At 38.0% G+C, this 18,593-nt stretch overlaps 1 protein-coding gene across 1 annotated transcript in view; it reads right to left on the bottom strand.

The window, feature by feature from the left end:
* Window positions 1-605: 605 nt before the first annotated feature.
* P3H2 (prolyl 3-hydroxylase 2) overlaps window positions 606-18,593 on the bottom strand; it is a 183,045-nt gene continuing 165,057 nt past the window's right edge. The window contains exons 4-11 of the mRNA XM_011981357.1: window positions 15,601-15,732; window positions 14,194-14,336; window positions 13,774-13,863; window positions 11,865-11,905; window positions 10,536-10,630; window positions 1,961-2,088; window positions 1,311-1,406; window positions 606-773 (exon numbers count right to left, since the gene is read on the bottom strand). Coding sequence (XP_011836747.1) covers window positions 606-773; window positions 1,311-1,406; window positions 1,961-2,088; window positions 10,536-10,630; window positions 11,865-11,905; window positions 13,774-13,863; window positions 14,194-14,336; window positions 15,601-15,732 — 893 coding nt within the window. The remainder of the gene's footprint in view (window positions 774-1,310; window positions 1,407-1,960; window positions 2,089-10,535; window positions 10,631-11,864; window positions 11,906-13,773; window positions 13,864-14,193; window positions 14,337-15,600; window positions 15,733-18,593) is intronic.

Here is an 18,593-nt window from a genome sequence, read left to right as displayed (position 1 = left end):
ATGAACAAATTCCATGCATTTCATGGGTTGTACCTCATGTAGGGCAGCAAAACAATGGGGAGGAAGTGAAAAATTAAAAAAAAAAAAAAAAAAAAGATTTAATTCAGCTAAAACTTCCCAAGTGTAAAAGTCTACTACTGTGACATCATTCTCCTCCCGCCGCCCCATTCACGGGGGCATAAGACATAGAGGAGAAATAATGTTGAGCAGGGACTGAGGAGGTCTCTGTCTTTTTAAGATTATTTCTTGCAATCATCCCTTCATCTTCTATGCTTCCACTTAATGCTGGTAGACATCATGGTGACTGTGATTTCCACGTTCCTGATTCCTCAAAATGGCAAACCTACAGCAGAAGAGCATTTTTCTTTTTTTCAAGACTTCAGCAATTGGGGAAAATTGATTTGGAAGGGAAAATGTTCAGAATGAGGGTTTTCTGGAACTTCAGAAAACCAAAATGAAGAAAAAGAGAGAAGCAAAATGAGAGTTCATAAGCTACTTTTGTTTTAGAAATCTAGAATTCATCTAAAATATTAATCTACCATGCTGTAGAGCTTTGTTTCACCTTGTTTCATTTCCCAATGTAATGTGGGTAAAAGGGAACCATTTCAGACTGGAATCTCACCAGACAGGGCTGTTCGGCAGACCATGTGTGTATAGGAAAAATACAGAGTTGAGTTCAGCATAAAATAAGATTCTACAATCCTTCGAGCCTTTTCACTGATGTCATAAAACAGACGAGCGCTCTTCAGTGGGACTCGACCTTCATAACCAGACTAAAAAAAAAAAACATGAGAAACAAATGGGTTCATTGGAGGATGTAAGAAAAACAGGCACTACATTGCATTGAGCCAACACAGAATTATCATGTCTGCACTGACTAATGGGAAGACTACTACATGTTTGTGGATTTCGGTTAGGACATTGTGCCATTGGAATAAACTTCGCAATAGCAGATGGAAAGCTAAAAGCTGCTTGGTTCCTCTTCTCTTCTATTATAATATGTTCTACTGTCCTCTCTAACAACCCTTCCTGCAGTAGAGAATAATTACTTGTTTGAATATGTTTTCACTTTTAGATCATGATCTTACAAAGAAGGCTTGTATATTTTTTGTCAGGAAATCTAAAGTTTGATAAGTTGATGGCTGAATGGAGGAATGATTAAATACAATGAAGGTTCCATTTCACACTTGCTTTCTTCAACTGTTCTGATAGGTACATATTTGAAACTTTTTTCTTTCCTATATCTGCCATTTACAGAAGCCTTAGGCTGACACTAAGGAATTCAAACCCAAAAGAAGTTAAGACTTTACTTTGAGTGCTTTCAGGACAGTTGCACCTTCAAACTTTTCATTGGGTGTATGGGGTGAAGTTTTTCCTCTGTATCCATCACCAACAAGCATGATTCCCTGGAAGCAAATACAAGAAGATACTTCATCAATGATAACTATGAATTCATTGGGTCATTTTCTGCTTTGGTTGCCAGAAAGCTGAGAACTCTAGTCAATGCTAAGAACCATCTCCATTTTATTCCAAGATGCTGGTAACTATTTCTTTTAATTAAAAGAGACATCTTTATTTAATCTTCATTCTACATTTTTATTATCAAATACTATCACCTTTTATGGAAATAAAAAAAAAATGTAAATTACTGATATATTGGCTAATTCTTAATTAAAATAAAAGGATTTATCCAGCAACTTTATATGATGGGCAAGGACCTTGCTAGATGGCTGTTGGCCTAGGAAATATGCCAGTAGCTATTCCAGATCCCACCTGGGAGAACTAAAATAATCCCAACCCGAAGGCTATAAAAGTTCCTCAAAAATAATTTATGTCTTTCTCCGAAAGAAAGCAATATCTCAGGGCTTTTTCCTCGGCTCCAGATGAGACCAGGACCAAAGCAGTTCCAGCTTCTTGGCAGACCAGTGCAGTGAGCTCCCCTCCTTCTCCCAGTCCTCACAGTGGCCACACTGTGGAGCTCCCGGCACTGTTCTTCCGACAGGACATTATCCAGGAGAACCCGCTGAGTCCCATTCAGCTGCTCTGAGTTGTAGACGAATGTGATGTTTTCATAGAGCAGAGGACCACCTAAAGGAACAGAGCACATCGTCTTCCCTGTTACCTCTGTCCCCAGAAAGGAAGCACAGAATACCAAATAGCTTTCAATGTGCAATTCGAGTGAGTTCGTTTCCTCATGAATATTTAGAAATGCAAAGACAAATTGCAAATTAGGGAGCTTGATAAACACAATATAGATTCAGGAGAAAGGCAGATGTCTGACTATTAGGTTTCCTCATAATATCATAATAATATTACATGTGTACATTATTTGGGGAGAGATAGAACTATTTTTGCGTTTGTTTCTAATGCTGATCCCAAAAAGTCAACTGGGCATCTCATGGGACTCTCTTCTGAGAAAGCCCACCCTTGTTCACAGTCCCTCATTCATACCTCTGTCACAACACCATAGAGTGCATGTTTGGGTCCCCAGGTATAACATGCACACCTCAGTTTCACTGGTGTCTAGAGCAACACCTTCACCAGGTAATTCAGGTAGTCACACCCAAGTCAGGAGTCACTTGACGACTCCTCAGTCTTCTTCCCACCACATAACTGACCCTAGGTTGTCTTGCTTTTGGAGTGTTTTTCTCTGTTCTCTAGGCAAAATCTTCATGTTTCTATTTCCGCACAGGAGGGTTTCCTTTAGGCACCTACTCTCTTCCCAGAGAGAGACCACAAGTTTATAACATTAGCTCCAGATAGGCTCTTCAGAGGGTGATGCTTTTGGATCACATTTTAGGTTGTGAAATTACAAAATCCAGACCTGACAAAGTCCTTCTCTCATAGAGTAGGACTGAAGGACAAAGCCTGTGATAGAGAGGAAATCTCCTGATGTAGCATAGTGCAGACATTTTGAACCAGAAAATCGAACAGAAAAGAAAACACTGCTTCTAACCATTTAGCATACTCCCAAGGGGCCTGATGCGTGCTTGTCCATAGCAACAGCTCAAGATAAGGACAGTAGGGGTAGGGAAGGCACAACTCCCTGCCACCCCAGGTCTAGCAAAGGTCACCAACACATTGGCCTAAAACACTTCTGTTGGAGGAAGAAGAGACAATTGAAATTGATGTCTACTTTATCTCTATAAAACAGATTAGTCAGCCTAGGGAAGAGCACGAGCTAAATGTTTATTAGTCTAGCTAGGATAAAAGACTCACTACAGCTCATGATTAATGGAATATTAAAAGAATGAGGCAGTGTTTCTCAATCTGGAATAATGTTCATTTATCTGTTAAAGCAAAAGTTCCCTAAGGAGCTCCAGTGCTGACAAATTATTTTTACTCTAATTTTACTTCTATATACGCAATCATAAAACTATGTACGCATTATTTATTTTAGTAGTTTCATACAGTACCCAAACCAATTTATAAGACTAAATAAAAGCAAGACCATAAAATGAACTAAATTCCAATCAATAAATGAAATGGTTAATGTTATTTTTCTGAAAATAAAAAGCTACTTTCCACATGAATATTCTACTCACTGATCTGGTCTGGGTTCTTTTGAGCCAGGATTCCTTATAGTACTGTTGGTGTGTAATTACTATTCTACCACAACGTTTCTCTAGTTAAACTACTACACAATCTTAATGTACCATGATTAATTTTGGCCTTTGTATCAGTCCATTTTCTTGCTGCTAATAAAGACACACCCAAGAGTGGGTAATTATAAAGAAAAAGAGGTTTAATGGACTCACAGTTCCACATCTGGGGAGACCTCACAATCATAGCGGAAGGCAAAGAAGGAGAAAGTCATGTCTCACATGGTGGCAGGCAAGAGAGCTTGTGCAGGGAAACTCCCGTTTATCAAACTTTCAGATCTGGTGAGACTTATTCACTACCAGGAGAACAAACCACCCCCATGATTCAATTATCTCCACCTGGCCCTGCAGTTGCCCTGTGGGGATTATTACAATTCAAGGTGAGATTTGGGTGGGGACACAGCCAAACCATATCAGCTTTCACCTGAGCCTAATACATTATTTATAAGTTCATTGTATTTCATTTATTTCTAGTCTTTAATCACTGAAGTGTTATTAATTGGTGTCAATATGACCATGACTGTGCCCACTGAACTATGGAATCCCAGGATACCACCTGGCTAGAAGTTGATCCCTTACGTAACCCCTAATTGCTTCTCTTAATTTTTGAAAATTGTGATCAAAATTTATAAATATGGAATTTTTGGAACCCGAGAATATATCCATAAGCCCCCTCTTTCAGTATCACATCTTTTAGTTGAATAGAAAAATATGCTTTGCTACAATTCACTATTTCTCAAATTTTGTTTCATTGAAAGTTCTGGGAAAGTACTGGGTTAAATAAAATATAAGAGGATGTCTCAGAACTTTTAATATGTGAACAGCCTTATTAATGTCCTAAACAGTGATATAATATGCAGCAGTTTTTAGCCTTAATTGAATACAACGCTCTCCCTCCCTGACTCCCCAACTTCCTTCCTGTAGCAGAGACTTTACGATGGACTGCAATGATCACTGCCTCCCGACATTCGTTCATACAGCTGTGCAATTTGCTTCCCACAAGTGCAAGTGGAACCTGGAACTTACTTCTAAGCAGAATATGACAAAAGTGATTAGGTGTCATTTCTGTGACTGTGTTACATAAGATTGCAACTTCTATCTTGCTAATAGACTCAGTCTCTTGCCTTCTCCGCTGGCAGGCTGTGAAGCAAGTGGTCATACTGGAGAGGATCACATAGCAAGAAATAGAGGGCATCCTCCAGCCAACAACCAACTAGGAACTAAAAGGCCATAGTCCAACAACTTTTTAGGAACTGAATTCTGTTATCTAACTTGGAAGAAGATCCTTCCCAGTCAAGCCTCAGAAGAGACCTCAGCCCTGGTCAACAGCTTGACTGAAACCGGTGAGAGAGCCTCCAGCCAAGGACACAGTTACATTCTCTGCAGACTCTTACCCCACAGAAACTATGAGATAATAAATGGATATTTTCATAAGCTGCTATATTTTTATTTTTTTCACAACAATAAAAAAGTAGTCTTTAAAAAATTTATTTGACAAGGTCTCACTGTCACTCAGGCTGGAGTGCAGTGGCACCATCATCATGGCTCACTGCAGCCTTGACCTCCTGTCCTCAAGTAATCCTCCCACCTCAGACTCCCAAGTAGCTGGAACTGCAGGCACATTCCACCATGCCTAGTTTTTTGTGTTTTTTTGTTTGTTTGTTTTTGTTTTGTTTTGTTTTGTTTTCAGGGTCTTGTTATGTTGCCCAAGCTTGTCTCCAACTCCTGGACTCAAGCCATCCTCCCTCCTCAGCTTCCCAAAGTGCTGGGATTAGAGGCATGAGCCACCACGCCCAGCCAAGTAGTCTTTTAAAAATCCCCCCAAAACATCTTAGCATGGAAGGCAATTTGGAAAAGGCTGCTCTAATCTATGTAGCTGATTAAGATTTGTAGTCAAATTGAGATAGGCCTTCCCGTGAATATTTGGAAAAGTGAACTGTATATTCCATTCCAATTTAGAAATATAAAAAGAAATGTTCCTTCAACAAGAAAGATGAGATACTCGTAGATTCACTGAAAAGCATTTGCTAATATAAAACTAAAATATAAATGAAAGACAGATGAGAGATCTAGTGAATTAAGTTGGTTTATACTTTGCCAAGTTTTTCTCTTTTTCTACATTGAAGGTGTATTATTTTAAACATAATTAGCTTATTTTCAAAATATTATTTTGAAAGTTAGCAAAACTAAAATATTTAGGAAAATGTCTATCAGTCTTAAGCTCCATTATGAGTATATATTATCATTACTATCATTATTGTTGAATTAACAGGCTACACTTGGAATACTGTAATAAGTTCTGACTGAGACACCTTAATAAGCATAGAGCCTTAAGAGAAGGCTACTGGGAAATAGACAATTCTCCTAGCATTTCATAAGTAACATGCAAAGATCAAGTGAAGGAAGAATGCAACATGGAGTCTTAAATATCTGAATTTTGGGTTCCAGGAGAATCTGCATTAGAAATCTGCCTTTCATGTAGCTAACGTAATCATTAATATTAGTAAGTATAGAATTTTACACAGATATTTCCCACATGTACATTTAACAAAAATGATCCCCTACCCATCCACTAACCAAAAGGAAAAAAAGATAAATGAAACCCTATCATTCAACAGACAAGTCAACCAGCCTACATATGACTAGTAGCACACCAGAGGAAAACATGAAAATAAAAATTAAAATGTAGTCCAATAAATTGTGGTTTCTGGGGCCTGATTTGATGGCTTCAGCCAATTCTTAACCACAGTCCAAGAAGATTTAGTCAAACAACTTAATTCTTCTCTCATTCATAAAGTATGTGCCTGGCTCTGACTCTCTGGTTGCAACAAAAAGGGATCATCTAAGAAAGTACTCCCTTGTACTCCCTGTCTGGCTCATGGCAAGAAGAATCACTTTATCAGAAATTCGATAGTGTCATACAAAGCATGATGGGATAGGCAGGCTAACAAGCCCTTATATGAATTCAGCCTTTCACAGTCTAACAAAAAAAAAAAAAAGGGCCAGACACGGTGGTTCACACCTGTAATCCTAGCACTTTGAGAGGCTGAGGCGGGCAGATTGCCTAAGCTCAGGAGTTCGAGACCAGCCTGGGCAACACAGTGAAACCCCATCTCTACTAAAATACAAAAAAAATTTGCCAGGCATGGTGGTACGTGCCTATAATCCCAGCTACTCAGGAGGCTGAGGCAGGAGAATCACTTTGACCCGGGATGCGGAGGTTGCAGTGAGCCAAGATCACCCCACTGCACTCCAGCTTGGGCAACAGAGCGAGGCTCTGACTCTTAAAAAAATAAATAAATAAATAAAAGAACTTTTTATATTCACCATCTTAAAACAGTTACTATCCTTCTTTCATAGATAAAAATCATAGGGCCCGGAGAAATAGAGTCACTAGATCTTCATCACTGTGGAGCATATCAGACTAAGATAATCCCAGAAACTAAGCTTCCCGATTCCAGGTTTATTCAACATTGTTTCTACTATCCCTCTACTGACTCTGGAATCATATCCATCACAACCTTTAAAAATCTGGTGGGTGGGCTGAGCATGGTGGCTCAGGTCTGCAATCCCAGCACTTTGAAAGCCCGAGCCAGGTGGATCAACTGTGGTCGGGAGTTCGAGACCAGCCTGATCAAGATGGTGAAACCCCGTCTCTACTTAAAAAATAAAAATAAAAAAATTAGCCGGGCATGGTGGCATGCACCTGTAATCCCAGCTACTCGGGAGGCTGAGACAGGAGAATCACTTGAACCCAGGAGGCAGAGGTTGCAGTGAGCTGAGATCACGTCACTGTACTCCAGTCTGAGTGACAGAGTGAGACTCTGTCTCAGAAACATAAAATAAAATAAAATAAAATAAAATAAAATAAAATAAATCCGGTGAGTGAAAGGAGAATGGACAAGTGAGAGCAATGTTTTTTAGTGACGTACCATATCACGCATGTTTCATGGACTGAAGCCACTGTGGGATGTAAATAGCCCTGAGTCACCCCATCTTAATGCTTAGGAGCTGTCCAGTAGGAATAATACTAAATACTAAACACTATTAGGCATCCAGAGTAGATGACAATATCTTTGGGGAAGATGAGAAAAGCTGAAGTATACTTTATTCTGCGACACATGCCTCCCTGACATCCCATTTTAGTGAAATTAAGATATGAAAATGTTGCTGGGCGCGGTGGCTCATGCCTGTAATCCCAGCACTTCGGGAGGCTGAGGCGGGAGGATCATGAGGTCATGAGTTCGAGACCAGCCTGGCCAATATGGTGAAACCTTGTCTCTACTAAAAACACAAAAATTAGTCCAGTGTGGTGGCCCACACTTGTAGTCCCAGCTACTCAGGAGGCTGAGGCAGAAGAATTGCTTCAACCCTGGAGGCAGACATTGCACTGAGCCAAGATCATGCCACTGTACTCCAGCCTGGGGGACAGAGCAAGACTCCATCTCAAAAAAAAAAAAGATATGAAAGTGTTTTCTGGTTGGAAACTTTGTCTCTATCTGCAATTGTTCTTAATTTAGATCCTAATTAGGTATCTGATGACTGGACAACAGGCTTTTTAGTGGTGATATAATAAGAAATATGCTGGTCTTTATCACTTGTTTCTGGCACAGAACTCCTAAATCCCTTGGAATTTCCCAAGGGATAAGAGTGTCCATTTTTACTCATAATGAGATCCTTTTCATCACACTTAAGCTTATGCCGATGAGGTGAATTAGGGTAGGGACCCTGAAAAGACTCAGAATGGGGCTGGTCACCAGAAAGACCAAGTGATTAGGAAAGTGAAACCTTAGCCCCACCCACAGGCCTCTGGGAAAGGAGTTTGGGGCCTGCAGATCAAGCTCTATAAAAACTCTTGAACAACAAGATTTGATGAGCTTCTAGGTTGCTGAGCGCGCGGAGATGCTGGGAGGGTGGTTTGCCCACGGAGGGCATGCTAGCTCCTCCTCCTATCCCCCCATACCTTGCCCTATGTACCTCTTCATCTAGCTGTTCATCTGCATCCTTTGTGATAAACCAGTAAACACAGGAGTTCCCCTGAGTTCTGTGAGATGCTCTAGCAAATTAACCTAACCCAAAATCAGGATCACGGGAACACTGGTTTGTAGCTGGTCAACAAGAGGTTGGTCAGAAGTACAGGTAACATCTTATACTTGCAATAGGCATCTGAAATGGGAGTAGTCTTGTGGGCTAAGCCCTTAACCTGTGGGATCTGACACTATTTCCAGACAGTGTCAGAACTGAATTGGATTATCTCACACTCAGTTGCTATCCACTGGAGAATTACTGGTGCGTGTGGGTGAAACCTCACACATACCTGGCCACAGAAGTATTTTGTATTGAATATGAGAGTGTGGTAGGCAAAAAAGTTTGTTTGTTTTTCCTTCAGACCAGTAGTTTCCCAGAAAACATTCCATCCTACAATCCATTAGCCACTTCGACCTAGACAATTCTGTAGAAGTGGTAGATTTGGGTAGCCCAATTAATCATGATCCTTCTCCATCACATGTAGTCTTCTGTCCTGCTCTTCTATTAACCTTCCAGCCGGTTGCTGGACACCAGATTCCCTGGTAGCCAGGGGGAAAAAAATGCTTTGAAATCTGGCAACTGTCCTGGAGTTTCCCAAACATTTACAGCAATGTGTTGGCTTATTGGCATGAACTTCCTGGGTGATTTCTCAGCCTAAAAGGCAACATGAACTCTGGCTGACCATGAAGCTCTCTGGCATTTGTAAAACAGCTTGGGCTTTGTGGCTGCAAACTGAGGTCCAGGTCAGATTAGATGAGCATATTATCCTGTTTACTGCTTCAAACTGACTTGGAAGCTAAGGAAGGAAAGGGATGGGAAATGTGAGAGTTGTAGGGAGCCAAAAGTTTTCAAATCAGAGGAATGTGCTGACAAGGTCTCCTGGGGAAAGAAGTACTGTACTTCTTCCCAATGCAGCATTTTGAAAGCCTCTTGTTGTCTTGCAATTATTTAATCAATAGGTGATACATTTTTGTTACTACACAATTCTGTTTCATGCAGCACGTGAAGAAGAGAAAATGGGATTTTGGGTCAAAGGTCTGGGTTCAAGTGTCTGTTCTGAGCTTCTGAGACTTTAGAGAAGTCACTAACTCTTCCTACATGAGATGCTGTTTAGTATTAAAATAGTGTGCAAATAAATAAATTGTGTGCAAATTTGCTGGGAAATCATAAAACATATGGAAATAATAATTGTTAAGAATTACTACTGCTGTTAGCATTACTATTGTTAATAGTTTTTATTAATCTAACAATGCTTGGCTCTACTTAAAAACTGTTTTCGGCAACATTCCACCTGTGTCCCCACTAATTTTCATCTTACATGAGTAGGCACATAATGTTCCCTTGCTTCATCTCTGTGCCTTTGCTCAGTTTCTTTTAACCACTAGAATGGTTCCCTCTACATCCATGCATCCTACTACATTCTGCTTTCTCTGAAGGCCCTGCTCAGATCTACATGTTTCAAGCATCTAAGGTTAACTAATCTAATATCCCATGTGGCTGGTCTCCTCTCCAAGTTCCTCTGATATACAGTCTGTCCCACACTACCTAGCTCTTACTGACTGTGTAACAGAAGTAAGCCATAGGAAATTGCTAAGCCTCCGGTATTCTGAGAATGGTGATGACCATGCAAGATTCCTTGGGAAACAGACCAGGGAGTGAATTTGGAGGCTTTTTTTCTTTCTTTCTTTCTTTCTTTCTTTTGGAAACCTACGATAATAATACACAAATCTAAGACATTCTTTTTCTTTTTGTAATCTTGCTTTCAGACTACTAGGGAGTGTAGTAGTTTAGTCCTATTCTTTATTTTCTAGAGAAAGTGGGTTCTTCCTTGATCTGGAAAAGAACTGGTCAAGCCCCGTCTTCCCCTTCCCCTCCTTTATAGAGTAAAAGCCCACAGCTACTTACCTTCTCTTAGGTCTCGATCTATCTTGGGTGATAACTTTTTTCCCATTGACAATCCGTGAACTTCTGCTCCCTCTACATTGACCCCTGAAGGGACCCTGCGCATTCAAAAAATTTAAAATGGCAATTTGTCATTGAAAAACGATGCTCAAAGGCAAAGAATACTTTACCCAGGTAGTCTATGACTCTAAATTGTGTATTTTGTTGTACACAAGTTCACCAGTCTTTTAAAGTCAAATTAAATGTCACTGCCTCTATGAAGTTCTCTATTTCCTCAGTGAGTTTGCCTTATTTCACTCCTCTTCTTAGCAACCTTTATTACAATTAATTGTATTCATAATGTAACCCTCTTCAGATTAGTCTCTAATCTCAAGTAGGAAAAATTTATCATGCGCATCTTTATAATGCTCAGAGTGTCCAATGGGGCCTGGAACATGGAGTGCATCATTGAACAATTGTTGGATTGAAATCAATTATGTCATAATGTAGTAGTTTTTGACTATTGTGAGAAAGAAGACTCAGGTTTGTCATTTGCAAATGCACAAATGATAGCAGGCTGTCCTTTATATATGTAAAAATCGAACAAATCCAAATGTGTATATACATTCTTGGATCTCTTGAAGTTATCTTATGCCACCGAAGGATTGAGTTTTTGAAGCCTAGTGAAAGACCTCAAGATTCTAAGAAGCAGATCTGGATCTGTCCTTCCTTTGTGATGAGACTCTAAGCAGGTTGCTTGCCTTGTCAGGACCTCAGTTTCCCAATTTGAAAATCAATAAGCTGGACCATGTGATCTCAAGCAGGTGTTTCTAACCTTCTGAGTTTCAGTTCTTTAAAAGATGTAAATTGACTTTTGTCACCTTAAATAATGAGCTTTCTTGATTTCTGATTCAGTTAGTGACACCTAATATTTTAGCTTGCAGTGTAACTTTCTGAACTTCATTATTTCAAGTAAATACGGTAAGGGAATTCACCATCAAAAAACCCATTTCATAGTTTTTTCTGTTAATAAATCAAAAACAATATCCAATCTTCTCAGATTTGGAATCATGGAATGTTAGCACATAGAGATTGCCTGATTTAACTCTTTTTTTTCTGGAAGGAAGGAAAAAAAAAAACATGAGACCCAGAAAGCAGAAGATATATTACCTAAGGTTACAAAAATGTGGCAGGAAGAGCTGGGACCCGGCTGCAGAACTCCTAACTCACAGCTTACAATTATTTTACTATATCCCCTTGCCTATTTCATAGAGCTACACTTCTCTATGATAGGTTATGATACTAAGTATTTCTCTTCATAAAAAAACCAGTTTGTATTCTGAATGGACTTACCGATTCTCATCCTGTCGTCCTCCATACCTGATCCAATAATTCTGTTTTGAATCGATTAAAAAAAATGCAGGAATTTTGTCACTAAAACATCACTTACAGAATTAAGGTAAAATAAAATATGCACAAAACATTCAAAAGATCTATAATTTAGGAATTTTGTATATTGTGTAAAGATACAATATATTTATATTTTATAGATTAATGCAAAAGAAGGCTAAAGTTAGTGGAGATTTGGCAAGGACAAAATGAAATACAAATCAATGTTTTAAATAGTATGGAATTAGCCTGGATATCCATCCTTTTGTCCAAGAAAGTGACTTGGAATTTGGTGGCAGAAAAACATTTCAAAGAGTATTCAGTTCAACTTCTTTATGTTTTCTGAATAAAACAAACAAACAAAATCCAGCCTGAATAATCATCTGCATATATCATGAAATTAGTAAACAACATATTCTAAGGTCTCTTGGATAACACAATTTTTAAAGAATAATAAGTAAGACCAGATATAAATATTAATATATTAGAAGGTGTTGTATTGGAAATAGTACATTAAAATTAACCCATTTTAAAAAGTGTGCCTATAAAAACATGACATAAGAAATGAAAAAAGGTTGTAAATGGACATATTATAAATAATTTTATAAATGTATTAACTTGTATATCATTTGAAGAACTTACATAGTAATCAATGGATAAATGAACAAAACCCATGGCCAAATAATTAAAAGAAGAGGAAAAATAGTTAATTCGTGAAAAGGTTTATTCTTGCTGGTCATCAAAAAATTATAAGTTAAAATGATGTATTATTTCATATATAATATATAAATAATAAAAGTGATTTTAAAATGTTATTTCTTACTGCTGATAAATTTGTGGTAAAATGGTACTTTTGTGCATTACTAGGATTCAAACGCCTGTTCAATCTGTTGTGAGGTATGAGACTTTAGAGGAGTCACTAAATCTTCCCACATGAGATAATGTTAGTATTAAAATAGCGTGCAAATAAATAATTCCAAGAGAATTATTTATTCTCTTAGTAATCATATATGAGTATATATATAATTGTAAATTAATAATAATTTCTAAGAGAATTCTCTTAGAAAAGCAATTTAGTTTCAAGAAATTTAAAACCTTATACCCTTTGATGACAGAATAATTCCACTCTTAGGAATTTATTTTAAGGACATAGTTCAATAGAGAAAAATGCTTAATGCATTTCGTATAATTCAAAAATCAGAAATAATTCAAATGTTCAGCAGAAGAGTTCATTTATTTATTGTACATCAATTCTACCTATCTAAAATTCTAAATTCTACCTACTTTTTAGATACTAAAATGTATCTAAAAATACCTTTTAAAGTTATACAAATGTAGAAATTTCTTATGATATCTTCCTAAATAAAAATCAGAATACAGATCTCTTTATACCATAGCATATGTTTCTGCAAAAGATAAGTCTTCATATAGACAATGATTAGAAGACAACATGAAAAAATGGGGTGAAGTCAGCATGATGGGTGGTAGGATTGTGACTGACGGTATTTTGAATTCTCTTTAATGTTTAGGTAATATACAAGCATTAAAAGAAAAACTAAAACACCAGATCTGGAATTTAGGAAAACGAAACACTCCCGGGGCAAATGAGTTACACACAAAACACTTTTACCCAATAGATTTGCTTTTGACTTTGGACCTCATTAACATGGAATGACAGATGTGGAAATCCATCAGTCTTTTAAAGTTCATCAGATATATTGAGTAAATATCTCCCACCCCTATTTTTACCTCAAGGAGGGCACGAAAATCTTAGCTTTTTGAGGTAAATGGCAAAAATGGAGGCAACTAATAAAAACATAAAAAGAATTCCACTGAGTCATTATTTTAATAAACATTTCATCTTTCCTCTTACCGGTTCAGTGTATGAAAACCCCAGACCTTCTGCAGCTGATTTGATCAGCTCAGATTCTAGCTTATGACGTTTCACAAACATTGTTAAATCCTAGAGAAAAATAAGTAAAGAAAGACATTTTTTATTTAAATAACAGGTAACAGATATGATAAATGTTCAGGTGGCAATATTTTCATTAGATAGTCACAAGTGAGCTAACAAACATTCAGAGTTGCAAGATATGACCCCATCTCAACATACTTTCACACGCTAGCATGTGTGAATAAAAATGTGCCTCCGGCGTAAATAAAATTTGAAAGAACTGAGTTCTAGAACCTTTGCTAAATTGTTAGATATCTTTAAGACCAGGGTTACATTTTTGTCACCTCTTCCCAGAACACATGCAGAATCAAGAATTTCTTTTCAAAACATTGGTCTCACCTCTCTGGCCTCAATGGATGCTGGGTCAATGCTATCATCCAGCAGACTCTCATAGTAATCCACATTGTCTAGGACATCCTCGTCATCTGGGTGGCACAGAAGATAGGCTTTGGCACATTCCAGGGCTTTCACATACTCACCAACTGAAAGACAAAGGAGTTGCAGCATTAGAGTCAGCTTAGGTCTGTCCAAAGGATTTTAAAGGGAGGCCATCAACATGTCTACAGAAGTCAGCATTAAACATGGATAAGAGGGAAGATAAATTGAGGCTCAGCAGAAAAAGCAGGAACAGTCACAGATAAAAGAAAAGACATTATTTCAGGTATTCAAAAGTTATTACCTTTGGTCTGCTTTGGTGCTAGTTGTTTTGCACAAATTACCAAGTTTTTATCTGAAGATGTTTGTTGACAACTTTTATTCTTTAACACAGATAAACAGAACTGTATGAGTTAATTCTGATTTTTGTACTGAATTTGGGTTAAGTAAACATCCAGAAGATGACCTTTGCAACAGTAATGTACCATTTTGTACATAACGTATGAGTAATGTAAGTGCTTTTAAAATGTTATTTTTCATGGCTGCAGTTTGTGATAAACTGGTACTTTAATGTAAAGTCCTTCATAGAGTCCCAGATGTTCTGGAGGAAGCCCCTCAAATCCCTCACTATACAATTAGAGCAAATCCAACAGTAGCAAACTACTAAAAGGAACTAACAAGGATGTTTCCAATATAAACTTTTCATTACAGAAATATTTAGCTATTACAAGGGAAATTGTAAATGTATGCTTTGTTTTGAAAAATGTCACAACACTGGATTTCTTCTAATGGAAATTTACAATATATGTATGTGTGTATATATATGTGTGTGTGCGTGCGTGTATGTGTATAAATACATATAAATACATGTATGTGTTTGTATTTATACACACATACATGCGTGCACACACACACACATATATATACTGAGACGACCCTGATTTTTAAAAAGAATGATAAAAATTAAGCAACTCTCTCAACTTTGATTCACTGTTTATGACTTCAGCACATGATTCATTGTGTGCCATCAACACCAGGATAATAAATAATGTTTTGTTTTGGGGAAGGAAGAGGATTTTGCAAAGTTCTTTTTAAATTGAGTTAAGAAATATTAAGTCTAAAAAATCATGCAAAATGTCAATCTAGTATAATTTTCAGTAAATTATCACAGCATTACATTTTGTACTTTGCCCATTGGTGATTTCCCCTTCTGCTCTTCTTGTCCTGCGGCTCAGGAGAGAAGAAATGCATACATTCCTATTGCTTTGATAATAAACTGAAGAAGTCTGGACGCTAAATTACAAAAATGTGATGTCTGTAGTGACGAACCACAACCCCCCAAGAAGTCTTCACAGATGATCCACGCTTTACCTCGATAGTAGGCAAACTGTAGGTAATCATAGTGCAGAGGAAGAAAATTCTCAATGGGTGAGAGGCGGCCAGGGCGGGTGGCAAGTTCCCTCACACATTCATGCTGACAAACAAGCACCTGCATGTAGTGATCTGGAAGACAAGAGCCAACACATGTGTTCCTCCAGGCTGCTGAGTCCCCAAACGTCAACGTCACAGTCACAGTGACACAGGGCATTCCTCACCTCACCACACTCGGAGAGCAAAATTACCCTAATCCTCACTTCCGGACTGCAAAACCTTTTTACAAAGAAAGTAGTTGACCTGCCAAGGTCTCCTGATCAGTGATCACTAGAACAACCACAGATTCCAAATCCTCTATCTAGCTCACAGTCTGTTCTCTGTACCTCACTCTTCCCTTCCCATGCACACTCTTTATACCCCACAGTCCACTTTCCCCCACCTACACCCAGCTGAATGTCATTTTCATATTTCACAACTTTGGGGCCCCTCTTTGGATATCTTAGATGGTTCGAAGGGCCCTGGAAGTGGAAATGGAAGTTCAGATGCTAGGAAATGTTAAGGAACAGTTCGGAAAAAGAAACAACCACGAATGTGGGAAATTCAGGCTGAGAAGTGAAGCAAAAATGCTCTTTTTCTTTGTTCACATTTTCAAGCCAATCTGTCCTAAAGGAGAAATAAAAACTCTCTTTTTGTTTTTTACGCCTATTGGTCAGAAACCTATTCTACACAGTTATAAATTAGTCTATTGCCTAGACATTGTATATTCGAATATTAGGGATATTGTATATTCTTTACCAGAGACTGGTAAACTAGGAAGAAGGATGAAAGGAATTTAAATGAGCATTTTATTTCCTATTTCTCTTCACTCCCCTTTCTGTCGCTCCCATTCTTCTTGCTGCAGGGTCCTGAAGTGTTGGGGTTTGCATGCCCCCTTTGGCCCTGGACTCTATCTTATCAAAGCCTGAGATGAGGAAACACAAGTGGTGAATGTCCCAGAGAAGAAAATGCCTCCTACGTTTCATCTTGACTGATTTTTACAATGAAGATGGATGTATTTTCCAGAAAGAATAGTTCCTTCATGCCTGTGCTGAGTGTGTTCTTTTGAGGATGATGATAAAATCATTTGATCTCATAGCTGTGCAATTTAATTTACCACAACTGCCTTTTTTTCAAAAGGTTCCCTGTGTAGTCTGAGTTTGGCTTGGATCTTGATGATTTTGCAGAGGGACCCCGAAACACAACAGGAAGGAAATGTGCATTTTCTGGTGTGGGGCAATGTGCCAGTTTTGCATAACTTGGCTAACTGAATGATTTATAGCACAGCTCATAGAATCCCTAAAGCCCACTGGTTATTAACCCCAGTCCAGGGGATGTGAAGGAAGAATGAGTTCTATTTATTTGATTAGCATGTTAGAAATAAATAACCAGCTGTTTTATTTCTTAAGAAAACAAAAACAAACAACCTTCAACTGTTTTCTCCTCCTCAACTTACCATTTGCATTTCTATTTACTTTCTAATACACATTCCTTTTAATTCCAAGTGACAAGCAAAAGGTAAAGGTGAAAGATACCCACCAAGAACTCAAAATCTGAATGGGAATATTTTTTCAAAGTGGATATAAATAGCAGCAAAACAGGAGTGACAGAAACGTATCCTTTAGGGTTTCACAGCAGGGCTGGTAATAAATAACCGCATTCAGGAGCCATTTGTATTTTTCCCCAACTGTTAATGTCAAACTCTAAAATTCAAATATTCTGATTTTCTAATACATTTGCTATTTAAAAAGCCAGTTTTATTCCTAATTTAGGACAATTTTGAACCAGACAAGAATTTATATAGTGAGAACTGTCATATTACTTTTATTAGGTATATCCCTTGCCTTCTTTATATCTTAAATGACACTGTGCAATTAATATGTTTTTAATAAGTTTGAGCCTTAAAAATTAAAGAACCTGAGTTATGAGATCTCTATTCTTTTCCAGTTACCAACATGCTGTGGTGACCTTGAGCAAATCACTAAATGCTCATCTGTGGGAAATCGTCGGTCAATCTTCCTAAACCAGATCTAGGACATTGGCCAAAACTGTTCAGTGGCCATTGGTAGAAGCAGCTGTAGAGGCCAATGTGGGAGTAAAAGCAGGATGCATATCCCACCACAACCACAACATAGTTAACTATAATAAAGGAAGAATCTGCCGTTTCCAAATACAAGATCAAGTGTAGAGAAATAGCAATTAACAGGTGAACCACACATAAAACTGACATTCCAAAAATTTAGGCAACTGGATCTTGCAGAGATCCAAAAGAAAACAAAACTTTTGGGAAAATATCCTCAGTAACTGAGATCGTTGTATTGAATTTAGGTGAACTGAGTTGATTTTGAGTAACTGGGTGTGACACAAATTGGTCATTTGACATATTAATTTTCAGTCTACTTCCTAGTCTAATTTTTGATAGCTATAACCTAATTGTCTCTATAAGAAACCTTAACAGTAATTCTTAACAATAATTCTAAACCTAGATTCTCATAAACATGGAGTATTTAACCATTTTAATCCCTGCTATGCGATTGATGGCTATGTCATCTCCTTCCTTCCTTCATTCATTAATCAACCCATTCATTTAACCAGTATTTACTAAGTACCTACTACAGTCACTCTTCTTAGGCACTGAAGATTGAGCACTAAACAGGACAAGCCTTTAGCCAAGAGATAGAGGAAAACAACACTTTGAAGATCTGTAAGTGGAAATGAGCATGGCATATTTAAGGAATCAAAAAGCAAGAGGGAGTGTGAGAGGGAGAGAGAATGAATGAAAACATACACACGTGCCCAATCATGGAAGTTCTTATTAAAGAATTGGATTTTAGTAGAGATGGGGTTTCACCATGTTGGCCAGGCTGGTCTCAAACTCCTGACTTCAGGTGATCCACCTGCCTCGGAATCCCAAAGTGCTGGGATTACAGGCGTGAGCCACTGCTTCCAGATGA

This window comes from Mandrillus leucophaeus, unplaced genomic scaffold (genome assembly GCF_000951045.1).
Source record: "Mandrillus leucophaeus isolate KB7577 unplaced genomic scaffold, Mleu.le_1.0 Scaffold224, whole genome shotgun sequence".
Lineage (NCBI taxonomy): Eukaryota > Metazoa > Chordata > Mammalia > Primates > Cercopithecidae > Mandrillus > Mandrillus leucophaeus.
The sequence above is the reverse complement of the archived record's forward strand: the minus strand, read 5'-3'. Positions and strand labels throughout refer to the sequence as shown.